Below are 26,106 nucleotides of genomic sequence, written 5' to 3' on the forward strand. Positions count from 1 at the left end.
TGACCGTATCGCGTTATGCCTATACATACGTGCCAAACCTTATTTATTGTTCTTTTATTGGGTAATGCGTGCTTACACCTTTCTATCCATATCGCCGTAGGTGAAAAGAAAAGCATGAAAAGGGCACATATGAGCGTATAACTATATACAGAGGCGAAACAATTTTCAGATTTATCTGCAATTTTCTTGATTATATAGCACACATGGGAATGGTGGATGTGCTTTTTCCTGTTATTTGACTTGTCGATTTAACACTTTGATTTTGATCTGAAGCGTAATTTATGAAAACGTTGAGCGTTTCTGGTTTATGTGTTATTTTCGTATCCTTACCTTTCCATTTTGATGTTTTATTATTTAATAAAAGATGTATCAATCAACAAAATATGACGATAGAGTGTGGGACGAATGATTTATTTATGGCTGTTTGTACGAAATCTGTTTCCGAAGTGGCATTGTTTCACATTGCTTAAGGTTGAGTTGATGACTGTTGAGTGGATTTTGTTTTGTTTGCCAACGCACGTCTTTTTATGGATCTGAGAGAATATCAGTCTGAGGGAATGTCTGGACTTTTTCTCATTTTTAGCATCGATTTCTTTAAGCAATTTGATAATTTTCATGTTGAATTCCTGAGGACAACGACAGCTTTATATGTCGCAGTGGTGACGATACTTTTTCTTGATAATAAACATTAGGGTGTGTGTGTGGAATGCATAGTGAAAATTATGAACTGAAAGTTGTAAGGTCTCACCTTCTTAGATGGACTCTTAGACTTTTGGAATCAATGTAGGATGGCCGGATATTAGTCAGAGAGTAAAATGGCGAGTTTTCAGACTTGCCAACTTTCCAAACCACCTAACCGAACATATCGATAGAGGGCTCAAAATTCGCAGGAAGGATAGTACTTTGAAAACACATTTAAACAATTTAGTGGAGTAAAAACGAAATTGAATTAGTTTGAGTTTCTCAAAGTTCACGTTTTTCGATTCCTTTATCGGTGCCTCAGAGTAGTAGTACGTGCGAATACTTGTGATGCTACTCCTCGACGAATTTCCGGCCTCATTAAATGGACTACTAAAGGGTTCCTATAGAATCAACATTTAATATTTTCGTCTAAGATAACCACCTGAGAGGGCAAGACTTAACAAAATTAAATTTTCGTGTTTGGGACACACCCTAATAAACATGAATATTTATTGAAGATTTCAAGTCAATTACATTCACTATAATCAGTCTGATTTGTAAACAGTATTTGATTTGTCAAATTGTTCTAAAAAAATGCAGTCTGCTCTCACCCCAATATTTCCTGGATCTATTTAACTAGATTTGAATTTGTAATTTTAATACCATTTTTTAAACTCATATCTTCATAAAAGAACCCTCAAGTATGATAATAGAAAGAAAAGTATCGGCAAGCGTTTGAAGCCGTAATCAATTCAATCTGCAACTTCTTTTGTTTGAAAAATTGTCATTTACTTCATGAGAACCTTAAAGTTCCCCTTAAATTGCATTTCACATTCCCAATCAATGTAAACCATCCTTAGATACCAATACCATTAAATCTTTTTCGCCGGAAAATGTTTTTAGCTTCCAAAACGACTCAAGTCAACATTTGATGAGATACTACCACCATCATTTTGCTCAATTAATCAAAATATATCAAAAAACGGAATGCAGAACTGTATTCTACGGCAAACATCATATTCAAAGTTCGTTCGTTTTTTCTCTCCATCGACTGCTTAATCAACTTGTTGATATTCCAAAAAGTTTAGAGTTTTCATTTGAATGCTTTTGTAACAAATATCTCTGTGAAAACCGAGAAAGTTCCACTTCTATCGACCAAAAAGCCATAAGCTTTCATAATCAGCAGACGAGCAGACAACGGTATACAGAAAATCATCACTGATAAAAAAATTGCTTGAAGTCTTAAGTTACCAACAGACTTGTTAGCAGCAAATGTTCGAGTCTGTGAAGATAGAAAACGTTTCATAATTCCGTCTACTCCAATCTGCTTTACTTAACTTTATGGTTCATATTGAAGACTTTCACATATCTCAACCTTACATGCATGGTGTACTTCGTAACACTCTCTCTCGTCTGGATAGTTTGAACAAAAATTCCATAAACATTTTGGTACACACTACGGTGGAACGTAGTGTGTACAAGAAAATGTTCCTCTCTGTGTGTATAAACATGCATGCCATTTAGTTATTTGTACACTCATTATTCCAGCCGCATTCAGGATATAAAGGTCGGGTACACTGTATACATAACATAACGTTACGCATTTATCCCTATACACTGCGTATAGACGCCTGTTATTTCGCCCAAGGTACAAAATTCATATATCACACACTCATAGCACGGAGAGCATATCTAAACATAATCCGTACGTATATAAATCACGTAACGATGCAACAAGATTAATGACATCACGACCGAATAATGAAGGGTATACATTAGCACAAAAGCTTTAATGTTGAATCAATGGGTTTTTCGAATGAAATTATTTTTTTTCTGCTTCTCTCTCTCTCTCTCTCTCTCTCTCTCCTCGTTTCGGGTTTTTTTTGGGATGCTGTTGGATCGTAATGTACAAAAATGAAAACGATATTAATATTTACCGGTAACGCTTTAATCAAAAAATAATAAAATAAAAAAAAACCTGAACTGTAAAACGTATACGAGCGATATGTACATGCTAACATCGTAATTAATTCTTGGGAGATATTATATTACAAACTGGGTGTAACCCGAATGAATGGGTCTTATGTGAATTTCATGTTTTTTTTTTATTTCTGTCGTTATATACAAAAATATGTATGTGCGCCTGGAGAATTACGAAGACTTAACCTAATTAGCAATTTAAATTCAAATGTTAGATTGATTGACATTTTAATCAGAAAAGATACGGAGAGGAAAAAAAAAACACGGACGCTTTCGACATGGAGTCGAAATAAATTGTTTCACATTACTACGGAGTTAAATTCAGAATGTTATTCATAAATTGATATATAAAAAATCAATTACGCCATAAAACAGGGATTATCAGTCAATCCTCGGTCATGATGATGGTGATGATGGTCATGTTATTCCATGAATTATTTACGAAAAACTTTTGTTAAATGACCAATAAAACTACACGATTATGAGTGGATTACATGGCCCAATTTGACTACTGGTTGCCATGAAAATGAATGAAGTCAAGCATTGAATTCCCAAGAGCAGTAAGGGAACTTTTTCATCAATTTCGTTAAGCTATCCAGCTCGTACGTTTTTAAAACCGGAATAAATTGTGTCCCATTCAGGGCCTAATATTGAGATTTATTTCAGCAAATTTCACTTTAAATTTCATTATTTTCTTATTATTTTTGGTGAACTTTTTAGTGAAATTTGCTGAAATTTACTGAAATATTTGACAATGATAGGCCTATTCATACAAAACATTGAATTTTGTTTGAGATTTAGTAATGGTGGAGGTATTTATGGTTGAACTCATCTCTCAAATTTCTTAGAAAGTTCTCTTGGTAAAGGTATAAAGGATGGTAGCAGAATCTTGAAAACTAGATTTTAGGTCAGATCGTGATGGTTCGATAATCTGCTTCAACAGTTGCATGGTCATCAGAGTACATTTATTCTCACAAATGAATGTGTCATGTTGCTCCTCTTCAAACCTCTTTACGTTTCACATTTAAATTAACTGCCTTCAAGTGGTTATGTAGAAGACTGACTTCTGATAAGTTTTAATTACTTCCAACAAACTTTGTTCGGACGAAAGTTTATAATAGTACAACGACATAATACGCAGAAGAGAAGAGATTGCTGTAAACCGTTCAACTTCAACTCTTCAAGCGTCAAATGTAATATTTAAAAAATGCAAACTGTAGTGCTTGTCGTTAGCTGATAGAATAATTAAAATGATCGGATCAGAATATGTCATGCTGAGAGGATCAGCCCAAACTTAATCACACGAAAATCTGCTACTTCTTTTGGTTAAAGAATTGCCTTGTGGTGAATGGAAAATCTTTTACTTCATCAGTGTTACCATACGCGTTGCTATATAGAGAAAGCCATGCAGTGAGGTGCGGGAATCGTGGTTTTACAGAAAATGAAAAGCATTTCTCTAAAACAATATATAATTGAAATAAAAAATGTCTTGCAGATTGTTCACATATTTCGAAACATGGTTTCTATTCGAACGAAAACATAACACCGCTGCACTCACGAAACATTTATTCAAAAATGATCACATCAACGTTGATTTTTTAATACAAATCCTAGAAGTTGAAATCATGTGTGCATTGACTTTTCATACACACGAAATTATTCTGTGAGATCTTTTATTGTAAGTTGCCAACATTGCTTCGAAAAAGTGAAACAAAACAAAACAAATCAAATCAAAACAAAACAAATCAAAACAAAACAAATCAAAACAAATCAAAACAAAACATGTTTCGGCCACTTGGCAACAAATTACAAGATCTGTTTTAAGAATTAATATTTGGATTTCGTTAATTATTCTTTTATGGTAGCTTAATTATGATTGGACTTAGAGGTAAACAAAGTGAAACATAAAAATATTGTAAGTATTAGGTCGCGAAACAGCACAAATTAAATTTGTTTTCCGTAGATTTCCCACGGAAAAACAATTTGTTTTTAGCTGTTTCGAAGCAATTTAAATTAAAAAATTTAAAATTTTACTTTGTTTACCTCTAAGTTCAATCTCAATGATGCTACCTGGAAAGAGTGATAATCGAAATCCATGTATTGATCTTTAAAACAGATCTTGTAATTTGTTGCCAAGTGGCCGAAACATGATTTGTTTTGTTTTGTTTTGATTTGTTTCGTTTTGATTTGCTTTGTTTTATTTTGATTTGTTTCGTTTTGTTTCATTTTTTGAAACAAGCATGGTTTACAAAAAAGTCATAGAACAATTCCATGTAATGTTTGCACAGTGTACTCTTGCGAACTTAAATGAAAATAAATCAATGTGATTATTTTTGAATGAATAATTGGTATGGTAAGTGCAATATAGTGTACGTTTTTGATTCAAATAGAAATTCTTCTTCGAAAAGATTAATCGAATTGCGAAGACTTTTTTATCTCAAATTATTTTGTTACACAGAAATGCGTTTCATTTCGCTATCAAACCATGATTACCGCACCTCCCTCAGGGTTCATTGATTATTTATTTATGTCATCGTTGTCGATATTAGATTGAGAACTACAGTGTCATTAGGAGACAATTTTATATAATTCCAGAAAAAAAAATTCGGGAATGTAGCGTGGATCACTGTGGAATGAGCCATATGATTAAATCATCGTGAGCATATTTGTTACAAAACTTACATCTCATATCTCTGCTGTATCCAGTAGCTAAAGGTTTTTATGAGAAAAAAATTTGACCCAAAATTTATTTCCTACTCAAAGACGCATTAAAAATTCATTTCGACAAAAAACGAGAATTCAACGAAATGTATTAATCATGAAACATAAATTACTTTACAAATTGGTTTGATGATTTTTTTAAAACGACGACAAATTACAGCACACAAGAGAAGTGAAAATGTGTGACCATAACACTATAAAACGACACAAATCTCTTCGTTATTATTACATTATATATATTACATACGGCTATGCATTGAACTCTTTATCATTGGACATAATCGTAATATAAATAAAATAAGTTTAATTGTCAATCACAGATGGAACGAATTTTATTTAAAAAAATTTTATTATGACAAACTATAAAACGTAATCGGTTTTAAACTTTAACAAAATGCATTTTAAATTGGATAACGTTCGGTGCCATATGGAGAATTATATATTTGGTTCGGGAATGTTTTTTTTTCCTAAATAATTTATTATCATTCCGATAAATGGCTGCTGTGCGGAGGGCTTACGTTATGTTGAAATTGGTTTGGTGGTTGAGGGATCTAGTTAAATTTAGATTATGACAAAATGACGATAGATAGTCTATGTCATCGGAATTTATATTTTAAATTTTCAATAAAATTTAGTTTTTCGGAAATAAATTGAAATATCATGCCAACAGTGTACTCATTTGTTGCCAGAATGTCAAGTGAAATATCATGCCAACAGTGTTCGCATACGGCTCATGCAATAACTCCCCAAGTGTCTTAATAAACATGTGGACAGGGGTGAATAATCTACTAATATTGCGTCCTACATAGATGTCAGTTGAGACTCGATCAGCGAAGGCTTGAATACTTTATGTGTTGACCAAGAAACTCATCTTATGCTTCCAAGTTATTAAGATTACTGTTACACTTGCACTGGGTGAAACCGTAGAAAGTTTTTTTTGTTAACGTTTCACAATCGGCAAGCGTATCACGGCATATAATCAAAAATTATCAAATCTTCTACTTCATCTGTTTAACGTATCACCTAGCATTTAACAGAAAATCTTGTACTTCATTTGTTTAAACATTAGTTTGGCGCTATATAGCGCGTAAAATCTGCGCTTTGAAATACGCGACGCATTTTGTTTCAGATGGTTTTCAGCTGATCGACACATTCAAACAAAAGTTGTTGCACATTGTCTTTACTTGACGTAAAGCTGTTTTGGTGAGTAAAATACAACTAAACGAAATAGGGCACATAGTTCAAAGTCGACGACTGTGTTTTACGAATTGTAATTTTTTTGAATGTTTCATGGATCACCTTCACTCTCTGTCTTCCGCTTGATAATTGAGAAATTGGATTTTTTTGGAATGAAAATATTGAACAATGAAAATATTTAGTCTTTTACCTGCAGTGTAAGTATGGAACCGCAACAATCTATCAAAATTTGACGAACACTTATTGAATTTCAACGAAAAAAAAACTCATTCTCGACAACATTGTCAGTTTCAATTATTTCTCTTCAATTCCATAAATTAATGGCCAACATTTCCAGTATAAAATTCAATTCTCCCGAACAATGTTGCTCCGTTTTATGGTGCATCGTAAAAATATTTCAAATCTACGTCAATTATCCATGTTTCAAGCGCATTGTAAGTGGGCTCATAAGCCTCACCATATCGGTATATCTGTGTGATCGTAAAACGAAAGTAATTGCTCGTCGTCGTCAAATTAGTTACGTACTCGGGTGAATTTCCAAGCAGGAACGTCAATACAAAAAAACAACCGGAAAATGTGAGTCTGAAACAGAATATACAATTGTAATAAGCCTACACCGTTCTCAATGTAATTTGCGTTTCTTTTTGCGATTCCATATCTACCAAGTGCCCCACCCCAACCATTCATATATTTATCAATAAATACGGTGAAATATGACCGCAATTAAAGTTGGTAACTTTGGATTTTCATTTTAATTTCATCGCATGAATAAAACAAAAATGATTAATAAACATGCTAATTATACGCATCGATGAAGTTCTATAGTAAAATGACAAAAATGATTAATTTTATAAAGTCTGGACGAGTAAAAAAAAAACTGAAAGATAAAAAGATGGAACAGAAAACCGAATCCATAATTGGAATAATGGTTTTCGATATGTATATAAGCTAACACAATATAAACAGTTTGCTTTCTCGGTTTTTGTACAAAAGAAAATCATTGAATGAAAATGAAACATTAAATTACATTGAGCAAATTGATCCACCAAGGCAATTCAAATATAAGTTTTTGTAATTAAGAAAGTTAAACTTGGGAATGGAATGAAAAAGAAGTTTTGAATGAAGAAGAAAAAAAATTCATAAAAATAATCGTTGAATAATATGTTCTTAGAGCGCGCATAGCAGTAATTACACGCTAATGGGGAGTATAATAATTTATTGTATGAACAGAAACGATGAACCTCCAATTTGGGTGGGTCAGGCCCCTTGACGGATCTTTTTTTTTCAATAGATTTTCTATTTTTTACAAGAAAACGGACCGTGATTTTCGTTTGTTCCATTCGGAATTTGAATCCTCTAAAATAGGCCCTTGTTTGTACATGGGGGCTCAACCGGAATAATTTGTGATATTTTTGAGTTCTCAAACTGCTTAAAAATGAGAAAAAACACTCAATATCGCACTCTGGTTACTCTCATATGCATCATTCATTCTTTGATATTCTTGGCATTTTTTAATCCACAACACGCCTCCAGATCGTGACGCAAGGAAGAAATTATTTCTAAGATACCTCTTATATCGTTACTCCAATGTGATCCATCGGTTGAGTTCGTATCTCGTACTTAAGAGCGCTCACCCCTTGGAAAATTTTTAGCCTACATTTGTGCGCAAAAATATTCGTTTTTTGATGATTTCTCCGAACCAAAATATTTTTCTGAAAAAGTAAAACCATTAAAGCATGCAAAAATATGTTACTTTTACAGGAAAATTTGGTTTGTGAGTCATAACCGTATCCACTTGGAGAAACCTTTTCAAAATGTGTATTTTACACATTTTGCAAATGTTCCTCCAAGTGGGATAAGTCGTCAACCACAAACCAATTTTTCCGTTAAAAGTAACACATTTTTGCAGGCTTTAATGGTTTTACTTTTTCAAAAAAAGATTTTGGTTTAGAGAAATAATCAAAAAATGAATATTTTTGCGCACAAATGTAGGCTAAAAATTTGCTAAGGGGTGAGCGCTCTTAGTCCTCTTTCACTCCACAAAACGTATAACGTGGATATAATTACTACCAGCTCGCTGCTCAATTTTTTTTTTCTGAGATGAGATCTAGAATTGTCGTTCGCCTTCGGCTCATATGCTGCAAACATTGTATGCATGTCTATTAAACAATTGCAGAAAATCTTCTGTAATCTACTATTACAAATATGTAGAAAATTTTCAATACATTATAATGAGCTTATCGTTCCGGGTATTTCTGTCGTACGACCATGACTTTCAGTCAAGGGAATAAATAAAAATACGAAAAATTATGGAAGGAAATCACAATCTTTTCTTTATGGTACTTTACATATTTAATGGCATTAAATTGTCGTAAGTTAATTTTCTTTTTCAATGGCATTTTCCATGTTAATATTACGCGTTTTTTCTCCTTCTAATATTCATACAAAACCTTGATAAAGCTGATAAAAAACCAACTCGACAGATACAAACTAAGTTCTATTTTACACGACACAGAGAATGTCATGCCACAGAGTACATATACAATTTACATAAGGTTAAGGTCTACGGTTATAAATGGTTTACGAACTAGTATATATGTAAATATAAGATGTTCTCCGGTGTATGTTTTCAGTCAAAACCCGACTAAGAATATTATGTGAACGTATAGTGCTATATGAAACGCAAAAACCACAAAATATTATAATAAAAATAAACACAAGACGCCGTAAAACGAAATGTTACGTGGAGACGGTTTTCAGGAACGTTGAATTTTTTTTGTTAAACATATCACAAAAAAAAAATTGTGTAACTCTCAAAGTTCATCTAAAAATTGTCTGTTTGACTGAAAGGTAGACTTATCTCATGTCGTATATTCGCTGATATTTCGAAAGAAAAAGTTTCCATAAAATTCTGTGCAAGATGCTTTCATGTCTTGTGGTTTCATATTTGCGAGAAATTTAATGCTCAAAAATAGAATTTTATATCTTTGAACATAACGGATGATTGCGGTTTGTTATCTGATGGTTTAATTCGTGTTCAAGTGCGGTACAATGCATGCCAGGGTAAGGGTAATATCTCTGAAGTATAATAGTAAATATGCAGATAAAAAAGGAAAATTAAAAAAATGACTTATATGTATGGCTGCCTGTAATACAACTGGCGGTGGCTATTAAAAAATATTAAGATAACTGTTGTCGTATACAATTATGAAAAATTAGGAATTATCACTTTACCACAGACTCTGACAGCAGTTATATTGAATAACATTTTTGCATTTTTTCCCAGTCGAAATTCTTGTCGCACACGTATAACGACCAGTTTACTATATAGGATAAAAACCAAAAAACCATTCAATATCAAGACTGTCAAATTTGTGGATCTAGAAATTATGTAGAATCTGAACGAAAAGGTGATACTTCAGTAATTTTGTTAAGTGTAGACCTTTTGTCCTGTTAAGTTTCATTATAAAAAAAATCGTGGTAGCGCTACAGGCAAATTAGAAATAAGCGGGCACAGATCACAGATCAAATTCCGGAAGATACAAAATTCGGTGTTTTCATCCTGATTTTGTAACTCGGGATTTTGACGCATTAGGTTTTTATGTGTCCGGATATGGATTTGGCGGAACTTAACTCTAAAACAATGTTGAAGTTCTCGAACAGGTTTATAGCACAGAGAAAAAAGGAAGAGAGATTTATGGATTTTCAATGAAATCTAAAGTGGGTTCGGTCACATTGATAAAAGGTTCAATAATTTAATAAACGAATTTTAGATACGCTGAAATGTTATTGATGAATACGACAGAAAATCCAATGTTCAAACTAATGAAGTAGAAGATTTTCTGTCAAGCTTAACTTTTAACATATGAAGTAATAGATCTATAAATTCAACATTTCTTTCTTTGTTTGTTTCTGAAATTAAATTATAATTATTTGGACCATCAAATCGCTAATTCGATTCCTTTTCTCATTGTTTACAGACGGAACTTTCGCATAATCTTCAACAACTATCGGAAAAGGCCCGTTCAACAACAGAATTTATACAAAGACTGAAGGGTATGAGCGACAAAGTCACGGTAAGTAGTTTTATTGAACAAATTTATTAAAGTATTGGTGAGTAGCAAAACTTAGAAGCTAGGACCTGTATGACCTCCAGGGACTATTTTTGAGAAATCATTAAAAAGGGAAAACCCTTCTTTGAGAAATTTGAAGAAATATTTGCAGCGACTATATCTGGAAAGACATTTTTCTGAAACTATTTTTTTTGGTGAAACTATATGCGATCCCCCTCCGAAAATATGGAAAATTGTAAGGGAAACAGGAAAATTTAGGAAAAAAATAGTCCTTGAATGTTTGCGAAACCGATTTCAAAATAGTCCCACAGCACAGTGGTCCCTAATTCTCATATGAACTTTGTTCAAAACCCATTGCCTTGCGATTGAATCTCTCAATGTAGATTGCGGTTTTTTGTTTTGCAAAAAATTTATTCTTGGCTTACAGATCCTTTCGTACTCTATAAAGCCTGTTAATGTCGGTTAATTTGTTACAAGAACATTTGAACTGACAAGCTCATTATTTTCACATCTCTCCACCCATATCCAAACTTCTTACCCTGAATAACTATTATCGAACTGTAATTGAATTGCAATAAATTTCGCCCCCGGAAAGTACAACATATATGTACAACAAATGAGTCGATGTTGTCAAACTATTGTAAAAGTTTACAAAATGATTCGTAGTTTCCTGATTGGGTTTCTGAAAAGTTGTTGGAAAAATATATAACTTACCTCAAATTCGACTGATGAATGCAAATTTTGAAATTTAACCGACAAAGTTTCATCGTCACGGAAAAATATAGCAAAATTTCCATATTGATCATTTTCAACGAAAAATACGGAAAAAAAACGTCGGGGAATAAATTTCCATTCAAATTATATTCGTTTTGAAAAGTAAACATCATTAGACACTACTTTATAAACATATAAAATGTTCACTACTCATTTATCATATTTTCCCTTGTTATTCACTCGCAATATCCCCTCCTACGCCTCCTTCCACAATATCCTGTGATATTTAATAAAACTACGCCGTACGCTATACACAAACTTCATATTTTTATTATGTATATCCATCCAGCACCCGTTTTTTTCGCATCTAATATTCACTTTATTTTCAAATCAATTTTTCATTTTCAGTTACGCTACGATGTGCTCAATAATTTTCTTCCGTTACACATTCAATGAATATTTAAAATAAAATTTGATTTAAAAAAGAATTTTCCGAATATCATTCTCCGCTTTTCCAATGTGTATAAAATACACATTCCCTAACGTCTATTCATCAAGCCAGTTTTTTCTTCTCGTTCTCTATCTACCCGGTGTATATAGAAGACCGATTAATAAATTTACGACGGAAGCATTCAGCGATGATAAAAGGCTGAAGCGAATTTAATACGTTGTTTGTAAGTTTAGGATAGGCTTTTTTTTGTCGTGTCTATCAAAGCCGTCAGAGCGAAGAACAAAAAGAAAAATAAGCGGAAAAATTCCAATTTCCTAATTTACATTTTCTTTAAGAATTTTTTTTTTTCATTTAAACTTTTGCAAATTAAATGTTATATGCCTCTTTCGTCCATTTATCGATCCCCACACAAATTATATCTCATCACTGCCGGCTAAATATTTAGTTTCCGATGTCTCAAGCCGATTTTATATACTGCCATAACCATAATAACCATAAAACACCACCAATATAACACGTATATACAGCGCAGAGACTTTCATTAATTTTTCGATTTCATATTTCGATCATATTTTCGTGGCAGGATTCATGCCAGGAATTTGAAAGGCTGGTGACCACACAATGCGAAGCCTTAATCCAAGCCATACATAATCGGAGGGAGTATTTGCTGGAGGCGATACGACAGGATAAAGATACCAAAATTAGGATATTAAGAGTAAGTTCAATTTTCTGGTTTATTTCGTCACGGAAATTGCGAAAAGAGAAAATTATTTTTGATGAAAAATATGCAAAAAAAAATAATTTTTTGAACGAAATTTATTCTTTCTTCCAACAGGAACAGCAAACAAGTTGTACCGGCAAATTGCAACAAACTACCGGCCTAATACAATTCTGTATCGAAGCACTGAAAGAGACTGATAGCGCAGCATTTTTACAGGTAAACAACGTAAAAAAGAATTAACATGCTGATCGTTCAACATTTTTTCCGCCCCATCCCGTAAATAATTTTCGACGAAAGTTTTCATTCCGAATTTGCAATTGAAAACCAATTTATGGGTTAGCTGAAACGGTTGAATATAATCGGAACAACCGAATTAATAATTTGAGTCCACACAAAACAACGATAACACTTTGATAGGATTTTGGTTTTGCTTTGTAAATCACCTCTCGCTCTAAACCGAAAATCTAACCCCATATTCCGACATCCATAAAAATGCACACCAATTGTGAATTATCCAAACGTTACTAATGTGGGAAAAACAGCATTTTGTGGAAATGTATTTTCAATGTTTTGCTGGTATGTACACATACACCACCCCGAACCGAAAATTTTATAATATTAAAACATCATATCCCGAACATGCAGGAATGTTTGATATAATATACCATGCTGTTCCACGTGCATGATATGTGCGTGATATGGAAATTATTATCGTTTTTGTGCAAAATTCATAATAATATTTTTAGGATAAACATGAATTTCGATATATTTATTTCAACACAGTCGAGGGGTATGAGTAGTGGTGGTGGTGCTTGCGGCCTGTTTTTCCAGTTGCATTTTGAAGTGGATTTTCGAGATAAAATTTTAGCGAAAGAAAATTGCGGTGGATTTTTTGTCGAAGGCACACATTTTCATAAATAAAATTACATGCGCTACACGTTTTCATTAATTTAATGCGGTGCGGTCTATTTTTTTATTATAATGTGGCTTTGCAAACATGAAAAGCAACAAATTGCAAAGAGTTATTTGAATTATTTCGAAATATTTCTGTTTTAGTTTGGCTGATAAGTAATTAAAAGTATGTGGTAGTGGTGGTGGTGGTAGCCTGGATGGACGTGTTGTGTGCCGTTTGCTCTGCATTTGAATTGGGGTTAATTTTAGAGGAAATTACGAACTTTCTTAGGCATTCAAAGTTTTACATGAGTTTTCCTAGATGTAAAATTGATGAGATGGAGATGCGTAAAAGTTTAATAGGATACTTTGTTGAAAAGCCTACATTTGGGCGTTTTTTAACTGTATTTTGGCAGAGATCGTCTTACAAAATTTCTTTTTAAATAAAAATGTAGGACGACAATAACCACCACAAATGGGTAAAAGCTTTCAATAAAAGATGGATTTGTTTGTGGCAGTTTGTTTGATCAGTTTATGAGAAAAGTTAACAGTTTGCCTAAATTTGAATAGACTGCTTGGTTTTCTCAGAGATATTCAAACCGCCACAAACAAATCAAAACATTCGTGGTGACTTTTGTATACTCTAATTTCGGTAAAATTTCTAATTTCGGCTGTCCTTTCTCAGAGCTGATCAAACGGCAACAAACGAATCTACTTCAATTGAATTCTAACACGATGAACTTGAAAGTTTTTTTTATTCTGCCTCTCGTGGACAAGAAATGTTTTTAGTGGTTTTTGTAGAGGACAAGTACCACGAGTAAGAACAATATAACAAGAAAATATTTTGATTGTTTTACACCTGATTGTTACAGCCTATTCCTTCTTTTTCGTTAACTTTTTGTATGAAAAGTATGGCGAGGGTATAGCAGAATTTATATCTTCTACAAATGGTGATGGCGTGCGTATAACAATCATTAAATCTATTACTTCCGTTGTTAAATCTAGTTTTCCATCTTTGACACAAAATCTTTCAATTCGTTATATCAAACTGTTTCACATATATAGGTGAGCAAATGTTAAACTTTTGGCTTAATCTTGTCGTCGTTGTCCATAACAGATCCATTGATTGATTCATTGATTCGGGTTTCAAGCGGGCTCCGAGCTTAGAAAGTTATTATGTCGTCTATCGTTATGTGGGCTAATTGTCTATTACTCATGACTCTTCTTCAAAAAGATATCAACTTCATGTTTTTATTATATTTCTTTTACGATTAGGTGGGATCAATGCTTATAAATCGCGTCGCTAACACCGACATGACATGGCACCAAGAAGTGACAAATGCAGCGCCACGCGTATCACCGATCGTTGATCTAACACTTGACGATGCACCTGTCGTTCGTGCTGTTGACAATCTTAATTTCATTCAGATGAAACGTAAGTAAAACAAACACATAAAACGTCAAGTTCAATAGCCAATGCATGTTTCTCGTTATGTCCCATTATTTATTTCCATCATTTCTTTTTCGTTCTTTCGATATTATTCTTATCGTTCCAAATAAATGGCCTTTTTTTTATCGAATTTAACATTTTAAGTGAGGGTATGCGTGTGCATGAAACACATTTTGGTTGATATGAAAAGAATTTGGAGGATAATTGTGGTGTGATTATCGCAAAGAATTTGAATAAAAGAAAAATAAAAATTAATTTTCGAAACTTAATTTTGGGAATGCAGCTGCAAGAGATGGAGAAGAACGAATTCCTGCAGGTGAGATGAGTGATTATGGATAAAACTTTGCTGCGACAAGTTTTAGGTTTTTTATTTTGAATCGTTCTGCAAGTCACGAATCTACTACTTCTTTTGATTAAGGAAATCTTATGTTATAAGTCGTTTAGTGTTTGATACGAAATCTTTCACTTGATTTGTTCAATATACATTTTCCTACTAGATAAAAGAGTATTAGTCGGTATCGATTATTTCTATGTATAATGACGTATTGTCTCCTATCGCGGTGGCAGTTAAAATTTAGCTGCTTGCATTTCTCACTTGCTTGTTACACAAAGCGAAACTTGAGGTGAATTAAATCCGATTGTTGATTATTTTTTGTGTGTGCAAAAAGTGCTATTTTTGTCTAAGATAACATATGACTGATATTCTCAGGGTAACGTTTCGTGTTTGATAGAAAATCTTTTTCCTTCACAAATTTTCAAGAGTCAACGAGTCTTTTCGTATCGTCATCTTACGACAAGTGGAGGTAGACTTTAAAACGCAATGGAATTTTATCGAATGCGCCTTCGTGTCGTGAGACCGACAATATGTTTGCCAGTAACTTAAAGACCTTAGGCCAAAACACTAGAGCGTTGCTGCTAAGAGCGACAATTTTCTATTGTAATCCGAGTTGTAGCAATGGAAAACGCAGCATAGTGTCGCACTGAGCAACGCAAAATTTCTCTTCGGCCCAATAGTTGCCTTGGTTCCTGCCTTTACAAATTTCTTCACATTTTACTGTAAAAAAGTCAGACGAAATTAAGGAGATATATCAGAAACTCGGTAGAAAATTAAAGGAAAGTAAGGAAAGCTTCTCGAAACTAATTTTACCCCGCTGTGAACTATAATTCAATAAAAACCCACATTTCAAAACTAAATCGTTTTACAGCTCCACTAGCACCAAGCATGATTCCCGAAGATTGTTCGGCTGAAAATAATTCGGTTACAGTTGCTTGGCAAGCACCGAGCCATTCATTTATCGAAGGCTACGTTCTCGAATTGGACGACGGTAGTGGTGGTGAATTTCGGGTAAGTAGCTTGTGTTTAATTACAAAAGTAAAGTGCCACTTACAACCGAAAATGCTTAACTAAACATTAAACGCGAAGTGGAATCATGTCTGCGTTCTGTTATTAGAGCGAAACTTTTGCGCTTTTAATGAACATAAAATGTTGTAATAAAGTAAATTTTATTTGCCAATGATATGGGAGTGTACGTGCATGTATGTATACGTGAATGCAATCGGGGATTTTAATTGTTAAAGAAGTGGAACGGAATACGTTGTCTTCCATAGAAACGATGCAACTTCGTCTTGACAACATAGTTTATGTAACACAATTAAAAGGCAAAATCTCATTAAAATGGTATTTCATTAAACATTTCGCAGGAAGTCTATTGCGGAAAGGAAACAATATGCACCGTCGACGGACTGCATTTTAATTCCATGTACAATGCGCGTGTAAAGGCATTCAACAGTACGGGCGAAGGTGAATATTCGGAATTAATTGGCCTGCAAACAGCTGAAGGTAATTTTCTTTGATTTGCTTAATGGTTGATATAAACCCCACCCAACTGCGGCGAAGATCTGCCAGCAAAGGGAAATCTTTTTATTAATTTCTTGCTGGAATGGCACTGTGGTTTAGCTACATAATGATTTCATTATTCCGATAGTCAAGCTAACGACGTATCCAAGCATTTTTTTGCTCTCGAACAAATGGAACTTTTCCATTAAATTGTCCTGACAAAAGCAGACCTAATCTAATTTTACTTATAACTATAAAATTCCCTGAATATGAGTCCTTGTGTATACAAATATCAGCGAGCCAAATGCGAAATGTACACATCGCCATGACATGTATTCGACTAGTGAATGGAAGCGGAGAGAAACGAAACACGAAAGAAAGAAAGGAACAAAAAAAAACAAAATAGACAAAAACCCAGGGACTATTTTTGGAAAAATGTTTTTCCATTTTTTCATCAATTTTCCAGATTTTTCGTAATTTTTCCTACATTTTCCCAAATTTTCCCAAAAAATATTTTCGTGAAAATTAAGAAAAATGTTTGTGAAAATCTAGTAAAACTAGCTGGAATTTTGGAAACGACAGGAAAATTCTGAAAAATGTTTTCTCAAAAAAAGTCCCTGCAAAAAACCCCAACAACAAACCCGAGACCGAGACAAGCCAGCCTTATTTATATGCTGATGATATAAATCTTTCCCATTATCCGTTGTTGTCGGTTTCTTTTTTTTTACAATTTTTGCTCTTTACCCATTTTCCAGTTGCTTGGTTCACATTTGACCCGCAATTAAGTGACGGTCTTGGTTCGGGTCTAATCTTTACAAATGACAATTCAACGGTGTCAGTTGACGGATGGGAACATCGTGTTGCATTGGGCTCAGTTGGTTTTTCCCGTGGCATTCACTACTGGGAATTTACAATCGATAAATATACGGCTGATACTGATCCGGCATTTGGGGTGGCACGAATTGACGTGGCTAGAGATAAAATGTTGGGTAAGAAATTTTGTTTTTGTTTTTTTCTGTTTTGATGCACACACCAGTAGGTATTGTTCAGTGAAAATATGTGCGGGAGACAGAAACTTCATTAAATACTGTGGAGGTGTATGGCGGCCGTAGACAAGTTCAGTAAATTAAGAGGAAATTAAACGATTGATTCGGGTGAAAAATCTGTTGTGAGAGAATGGATCTTTTTTCCATGATGCGTGGAATGAGGGAAATTAATTTCCGGAGCTTTTTCATGAGATTAAGCTTAACATGGAGCAAAAAAGTGTACGAAACCTTTGAAGATCCGCATTATGTATGCTGTAATTTAGTGACGCTAAAGCTCGTGCTAAAATACAAGACGTAAACTCTGGCATAACGTTCAAGTGCATCTCCTACGTGCTCTATAAAGTTTCGTCTTTATTGAATTTGCACTAAAGATAATAATGTCCGTCGTCGTTGGTTGTTTATACACTTCATTCAAGTAGCACAACGACCGGATACCGATAAGACAATTGTATGAAAATTAAACCTGAACTTTTCCATTTAAATGTAAATTGCATTGTACGGAGAGAGCCTTTGAACGTGTCCCCCGTCCCACTATTCCGTACATGTACGGTCTTCGTTTTATTGGTTTCAGAAAATAGCCATCATCGTTACGTGCACTATCGCCGTGCACTTTCAATGAATCAAAATCATTAAATTTATCAACGTAAAACATCATTTTCACTGGACTATATCCGTAATATCGCCTTGAACACACCGAAAGCTATATTGTGATGATAATAAATCATATTTTCAACTTGCTTTTGTTACAACAACAACAGCAACAGAACAACAAAAAATTCTTTTCATTTATTTCGCATTTTTTTTCCCGTTTTTCGCCCATCCCACCACCAGGCAAAGACGATAAAGCGTTCGCAATGTACATAGACCGGCAGCGTTCATGGTTTCAACATAATTCGGTGCATGAACGACGAGTCGAGGGTGGCATAACGTCTGGTAGCACAATCGGAATACTGTTGAATTTGGAGAGGCACACACTGAGCTTTCTGGTAAATGAAATGCCACAAGGATCGGTGGCTTTTCGTGATTTATATGGTGTTTTTTATCCGGCTGTTAGTCTTAATCGTGGTGTCACCGTAACACTCCATTCGGCCATCGATGCACCGAGAATGGATTTTCACTGATAATTACAGTAAAGCCGGACGGGAGGTTTTTTTGTTTGTTTGAGAGACAAAGTTTCGAATTAAAAATTTTAACCAAACGAAATACTGAGCACATTTTCGGCGATTAATAGTTTGAGATTGCGTACGGTATTTGATGCAATGAAATTCGACAGGCGCTCACCGAAAGCAAGGATCTAAAACATCTTTGAGTAGAGAAAAAAATAATCAAGAACCCTTTGTGTACCGTGTCCTGTAAATACACCGTCGATGTACAATAATCCCAAATAAAAATTGTGCAGCCAATCTCAATTCAGCATTTCGATGTACATTTAGATTAGACTATTCAAGTTACCTAACGGGTTCCAGTAAGCGAATTGCTCCTATTTTTTACGTGTGCAAAGCAGTAGTAATGGGAAATGGTGAGACTATAATCAATCTGAGAAATAGAGAGAGAAAAGACATAAAATCTGAAACGTAAATGGGTGCTAAAACGTTAAGAAAGTAATTGGATCGGCTTCATAGAGGCAAGCCGACGATGTAAAAGTGTTGAGGGTCGTCGTCACTAACTTTGGAAAACAAGAAAATTTTGCGACGGTAAATTATCAAGAAGAGTCAGCCGTACAAGGATAGATTTTTAAAAAACGTGCAACTGATGCCCTATAAGAGAAGAGATGGTGTGGCAATGACATGCTAAATATTAAACTAAAACACTGAAGTTGGTTCACAAATAAACTGAAAGCATAGCACTATTTTGATTTCATCAGACCGCACCATATTGTCTATGTTATGCTATTATGCTAGGAGCAACGCTACAGTGAAAGCGGTGATTATTTATGAGGCAGTAGAATTTAGGGCACTGATTTAAATTGGTGGTTTTTCTGGATAACATGCATTCTTTTGTTTATCATTCTATCACAGAACGGCAAGCAAACAACAGTATAATTATCAAGTCTATAACGTCTTCGACAATTTTGAAGACATTGATGCGAAATCTTCTACTTCATTGCTCTTATCATAACATTTACTGCTCGCGTTTAAACGAACATATTAGTCAAAACTCACCGTTTATATGTGTAGTCGTTGTTGATAACAGATGAAATTAATATTTGTCAGGTTCAGTAATTAGTTATAACCGTGCAATGTTTCCAACTGTTATACGAATCAACCACCATGTCTGAGCAAATTGTCTTAACTCGAGTGAAATTAGTCATAACATACCTTCAGTGTTGTTTACCCAGTTGATAAAATTGTGTCAAGTAATCCATGTGTTAATGAAAATCAAAAACCCCACAAAGAGATTTTATTCGACAGTCCGCCAAATTCGGATCGAGCTAGTTATTTCTATGACCTCGAATGATGGAAAAAAAATTTTTGGCTTATTTTGTCATCAATAGAATCGCCTGTCTTGTAATAACTGAATCTGTTATTTCTTTAGTTCATAGTTACAGCCTATAGTGTCTTGCAACGAAATCTGTTACTTCATTTGTTTTAACATATTTTTCACTATATAAATCCACATCAACCGGAGGTGGTCGGTTGTATTTGTCAGTAATGTCGATAACAGATCAATGAGTCTTTCTGAAAAGTTCACTTACCAACTTTAAATCTCTATTTGAGATTCGAAAAAGTACTGTAGCTTGTGGATACAGAAAATGGTCAGAACAGGTCTGAAACATGAAATTGAAAACCTGAATCTTTTCACGTCAGGTCTGTTCTGATTCTACAAGATTGAGTTCAGGAGACCCTAAACTATAAAGAAAAAGAGTCAAATAACTTCATGAACCTCACGAACTAAAACAGGTCCAACCTAATCTGAGAAATAGATTTATCCTCCATCAGTACTTTTCGATCTACTACTTATTGAGATACTCGGTTTAGTCAAGTACGGTACCAATATTTGGCGACTCAATACTTATTAGGGGTCATTCATAAATGACGTCCGATACTGAGGGGGGAGGGGGGGTCTACGATTTCGGACACTCCATACAAAATTGGGTCAAATTTGACCACTTTTGCGTGACGAGGGGGGAGGGGGGGGTCTAAAACTGACGAAAAGTAGTGGACGTCATTTATGAATGACCCCTTAAGTGTACTAAAATTCGGTTCTCTCATTCATCCGATTTTGGCAGGATTTAATAAAACGAATCTCTCTCAAAACAGAAATTATAAGCTAATGCAAAACTGAAACTGTAGATACACGGTAGACGTTGAATAACAGTTCAACACCCAGACGATGTATTTATATTGACCACAGATGGAAAGTTTAATTTTTTATTGAATCTGTCGTGGTATACATAAATATTGTCGCATAAGAAAAACGAATTCCTTCCTCAACAATTTATTTAATGAGAAAAATTAAGAATAAATGAAATTTATATTGTAAATAGTTATGTATTAATCGTTAAGAAGTTGACTAAACGTTGCCATTACAGAAAGAGAAAGTAGTGCCATTTTTCTAAAAAAAAACCATGACGGCGCATGTTGGCATTATTTAAAAAAAAAGTAAAAGAAACAGATTAAATGAAAAAGAAATGAAAAACAAAAATATTTGATAAGTTTAACAATGAAATTGTGTAACAGAAAAACAGAAAACTAGTTATTTGTACAATAAAATATTGGTACTCCGTCTATTTATTGATGGTTAAAGGTAAAGCGTAAATAAATAAATGAAAAAATTGAAAAAAAATTCCCCTTAATTGAAAATTTCAATTAAAAAAATAGCATTTTTTGTATGACATCGAGCACTTAAAATATAAAAAAAAATATTTCAATCGAACCCGGTTTTTTAGGCATCATGAATTTTCGTCCGGAAAAATATTTGTATCTCTAGAATGAATAATATAGCGCTCCGATGTATTTGTGTAAAATGTCAGAGAATCAAAAAAAAAGTTTTGTTTTTATTTTTTATTATTAATTGACATATCTGTTTCAATATTTCTATATATATGAATACCTACTCTCAATATGGTGAAACAAAAGGATAAAATAAAAATTCACAAGTTACTAAATTATAAATTCGAAAATTGTTTTATTTTTGAGGTTAATTTTAACGATCGATGATAACGTGGTACAGAGGGGTGTATTTCCATATTAATAGGTAATCTGCAGTAAAGGTAAGTCAATTTGTTTTTGGTTAAAAGTTAAAAAGCTCTTTATAGAACACATGTATTCAGATCTCATTTTATAACAATAAAGATTGCTAACCTGAGCAACAGAAAGCCTCATTATATATCCTAATGCAAAACTTTATTTATACTGCTTTGCCCACGTAAAAAATCCCACATTTGCATACAAACTTTACTGCTGTTACTCTTTCCGTTTCTCTTATTTTTCTCATCTCCAATGTTATTTCAAATGGCCAATGAGAGAAATACCAAGTTACACCAAGAAGAACAGCTTAATTACGAATGTGGAGTTTTTACGTGTGCAAAACAGTAAGTTTATTTAAACGACGAAAATTCGAGTCGAGGTTGAATGTGATCGGTAAAGTCGACCAAACAACCTTTCGGACTCTAATTTTCAATTTGGCATACTGTTGCTGTTGCTGATATCTAATCTTCTTTGGAGACAGCTCTTAGGAGGGGCAGAGTGACGAGGTAAGACTAGTATAAGAAGTGGTCATCCTGTTTCCACATTGTAAGGATCAGGTCTCTGAATTTCTGGTTCTAGAGAAAAGGAAAAGCGCTAAGTTCCAAGTTGATAATTATTGAGAATTAACGTACCAGACACTACGTCCACATTGACGTAAGATCATGTTTGACATTTGGTGTAACTGACTAAAATACAGACATCCGTTACTTGTAGATTTTTTGATTCTGTAGCCGGATCTCAAGATTCCATTCGACGGATAAATTGATTCGTGCACTAAATAAAGGATCGCTCAAAGGATGTTCTACGTGATGTGAAGGGTTCTTCGGTTGTCATCACCACCAAGACACTTCAACAAAAAATATGTGTGAATAATGTCACACCCTGGTCACACCCTGGCTGCTAAATTTAACTAATTTGCCGTAATTGCATAAGAAACTTAAGTTCAACTAAAGATTTTTCAGTGGACCTACGGTCTTAATATGCGTTTCAAGAATCTGTTACTTTTTCTAGTTCAAAATACTGCATTGTATTTGATATAAAATCTTTTACTTCATTCAGCTAGCTTTATCAAAAAATTTCTTGTTTTTTATTAAATTTATTAACTCATCATTCCTTAGACTAGACCTATATAAAACAACATTGACCAGAGCTCGTCATTCATTTTTGTCGTTGCTACAAATGCTATGAACGAAGCTATTGTGCAGTTTAATGATACCAGAACAAAGACTAAAACACTGAAATCAGGTTGTATCAGAATGGTATCCATCTAAAAATTTAAAATTTTGGACATGTGACCATAAGTTTCTTTCTTTCGCAATCATGCCACCATTACAATAGTTCCACCGATTACGAAAATTGTATTGGTCGCTTCCCAAATGAGAAAAAAATATTTGGAAAATTTAACTCTTTAGTCAGTTACGAAATTCGAGACATGAAAGATCTTTTGTGCATCCATCGAACTCGAAAGCTCAAACTAAAACTAAAATTTTCACGTATACCTTAAAAACACTTTACACGAACGAGACCATTATTTTCAAGTGCCGAAACAAAAATCAAAGCTTCCAGATTTATAATTTATATGTTTCTCACCATCATGCAATAAACACACAACCGAATCGATAACACAGTTTAGTTTTTAACGATCTCGTTATCTCCGGTAACACAAACCGCCTGCAGAGACGACTTAATTACAAAAAAAAGAAGAATTTATTTAGAGAAAACATGGCATTGAACAAACAAACTCGACATTCATACATATATGAAGAGGAAAAGTCTGCTGCTTGTAAGTAATTAAACCCTTCTTTTGCAATGAAAACAACAACATCCACTAGGTATAGATGATATGGTATACTCTACCACTTCAAAATGAAAAAGCCACCTACAGGTTTTCCACACACACACGCTTTTTTCTCGTAGCCATGATCCATATGGCTTACGTTAGAAGTACTATTATGTGTGTCGGTGGATTCTGGGGCGATGTATATCTACAACCACTTTCGTACCTAGGAACGTATAACATAATTTCCTATTTACACAGATAAATGTTGGTTGGTAGGTAGGAGATATAAGCGTTTGTTTCGACTTACGACCCATGTATATAAAAACGGCATTAAACTCAGACCACTTCAGACATACATCGAGAACATCAAACACATATACACACATGTATTAAGAGGGTTTTTTTTTTCAGTTAGAAATTATGCCCCAAAGCTGTAAAGGTTTTCCGAACCAAAACATATTTTGTATATTTCAATCCCCCTTCTGTCGTTTTACTTTCATTTGTCGGACGCAATGTACGAAAGCAATAAATCATTGTTTAATAAAAATGATGTCGGTCCTCCGCCTATCGAATTCGCAAGGTAGGTGTAACGCTTTAAGTTTTAATTTCAACGGAAAAGAATATCTTCAATTGATGATATAATACTGAAAGGATTTTAAAAGGTGAGTTTTTAATGGAACTTGGACGTGTGCTTTGAATTTAAATCGCTTTTTCGATCTGAACTTGATCGAAATACATAGAATCTTTCTAGAATCTTTTCAAACGGCACTAGATTTGATATCAAAGCCCGAACAGCCCGTACTGGGCAACACCCGATGTGCCTTTCGTATTGTACTTCTAGTACCTATATTGGCGCCTATGTTCTACAAGCCCGACGCGCTTTTTGGTTGCCTAATATCATGACAAACGATTTATCATTAGCTTTTTAACGTTTTAGTCTAATTTATCAGCAATGTAAAATCAATCAACAGCCGTAAGATAGAAAGTCCGCGTTTACAGAGTCAATAAAAAAGGAACAAGCGGGACAAGCAAAGTGAACAATTGTAGTACTAGATTTTCTATCAAAGACTAGTCAATGATTTCAACAACAAGCAAAAGATTTAATGAACGCATAGAGATACGCTTGCAGGCTATAAAGCAACGTTGGTTTTCTTAGTGGTATGCTGCCTGTAAATGTGATCCAATTTATCATTCATGGGCATGCATATCCTTCTACTTAAATTCTTTAAGAGGTCAAGCCCATAATATTGATGTATGGGTGAGTCACACACCTCTTCTTTTAGCAATATGACAGACTCACACGAGGCTTTTCATACAAAAAGTTCATACCTTTATGAATGACTACAATGTCATTCGACAATGTCACCGACCTATATAATGGCAATGATCATAGCCTTGAAGCATACCTGCGATTCTGTTTAAAAACTATGAATATCTCCTCCAGATATTTCAGTACTTATCTGAACCTTATTTTGGGATTTAATTGAGTGTGTAACTATGTAAATGGAATAACGAAATGCCTCGATTAGTAATGTTTGGTTCTAATTAGGTGATTAAGCCTAGCTGATGAGATGAAGCACTGATGTTTCGACTACTTTCACAGAGAGCAAGCATATCTCGTCTATTATTATCGAGTCTGCTACTTCTGCTGACATTAAAAATTTTAAGATTGATATGATGAAATCTATTACTTCAATTGTTTTCAGCTGACGGAAAGTAATTCGAATAACCTCAAAAACCGGTTTTCCGTCCATTGCGGCTACTATTAAAACGTTAAGAAATTTTCGTTCGTTTTGTTCTCCACTCCACAAGACAAGTATGTGTATTCATAAGCACAGTGCAGATAATAATGACGTTACCTGTTTTGTCTGTTAAGTACTTACTTATCCCTTACATGTTCGTTTCTACCACTCTCGGAAGAAGTGAATGGGCATATAAAACGGAAGAAAAACCCGTTACACCTACACGTAACGTATTATATAGATATGGAAACGGTCTCTAAATACTACTCAAGGATTGATATCCGAAATGGGCTGAGATATAGTCAAGATAATGGCCCTAAATCAAAATTAATGCATTAACTGGGTCGAGGTCAATGTTTTTCAATATGAATAACGTTTCACGTGTATTTTCCCATTTCGAATTCGGGAAACTGAGTTCCTGGTAAATGGCGTTATACACAACGTTTTATGTGTGTAGTACACAAAATATGGGCAATGGGGGGGAAGGATATTAGACGATCTGAATGGCCACGTACCTTTTTCAATGTACTTTCGGGCCAAACTAAAAGCGTTAATGAATATTAATGAATGAAAATAATTTTTATGTATAGCGCTATGCCATCTCGGTCCGTTTACTTATTCATAAGTTGTCG

The 26,106-nt window shown here is 34.1% G+C and overlaps 1 protein-coding gene across 2 annotated transcripts in view; it reads left to right on the top strand.

Annotated features, from left to right (window-relative positions):
• The window catches only part of LOC119078824 (E3 ubiquitin-protein ligase TRIM9), a 123,334-nt gene extending 101,718 nt beyond the window's left edge, over positions 1 to 21,616 (top strand). The window contains exons 2-10 of one of the 2 annotated variants that reach the window (XM_037186531.1): positions 10,560 to 10,655; positions 12,401 to 12,532; positions 12,653 to 12,754; positions 14,705 to 14,864; positions 15,163 to 15,195; positions 16,085 to 16,224; positions 16,581 to 16,719; positions 17,472 to 17,705; positions 18,594 to 21,616. In XM_037186531.1, the coding sequence (XP_037042426.1) occupies positions 10,560 to 10,655; positions 12,401 to 12,532; positions 12,653 to 12,754; positions 14,705 to 14,864; positions 15,163 to 15,195; positions 16,085 to 16,224; positions 16,581 to 16,719; positions 17,472 to 17,705; positions 18,594 to 18,883 (1,326 nt within the window). In that variant the 3' untranslated portion in view covers positions 18,884 to 21,616. The remainder of the gene's footprint in view (positions 1 to 10,559; positions 10,656 to 12,400; positions 12,533 to 12,652; positions 12,755 to 14,704; positions 14,865 to 15,162; positions 15,196 to 16,084; positions 16,225 to 16,580; positions 16,720 to 17,471; positions 17,706 to 18,593) is intronic. The other variant, XM_037186532.1, reaches the window with a different exon arrangement.
• Positions 21,617 to 26,106: the final 4,490 nt, after the last annotated feature.

This window comes from Bradysia coprophila, unplaced genomic scaffold (assembly GCF_014529535.1).
Source record: "Bradysia coprophila strain Holo2 unplaced genomic scaffold, BU_Bcop_v1 contig_297, whole genome shotgun sequence".
Classification (NCBI taxonomy): domain Eukaryota; kingdom Metazoa; phylum Arthropoda; class Insecta; order Diptera; family Sciaridae; genus Bradysia; species Bradysia coprophila.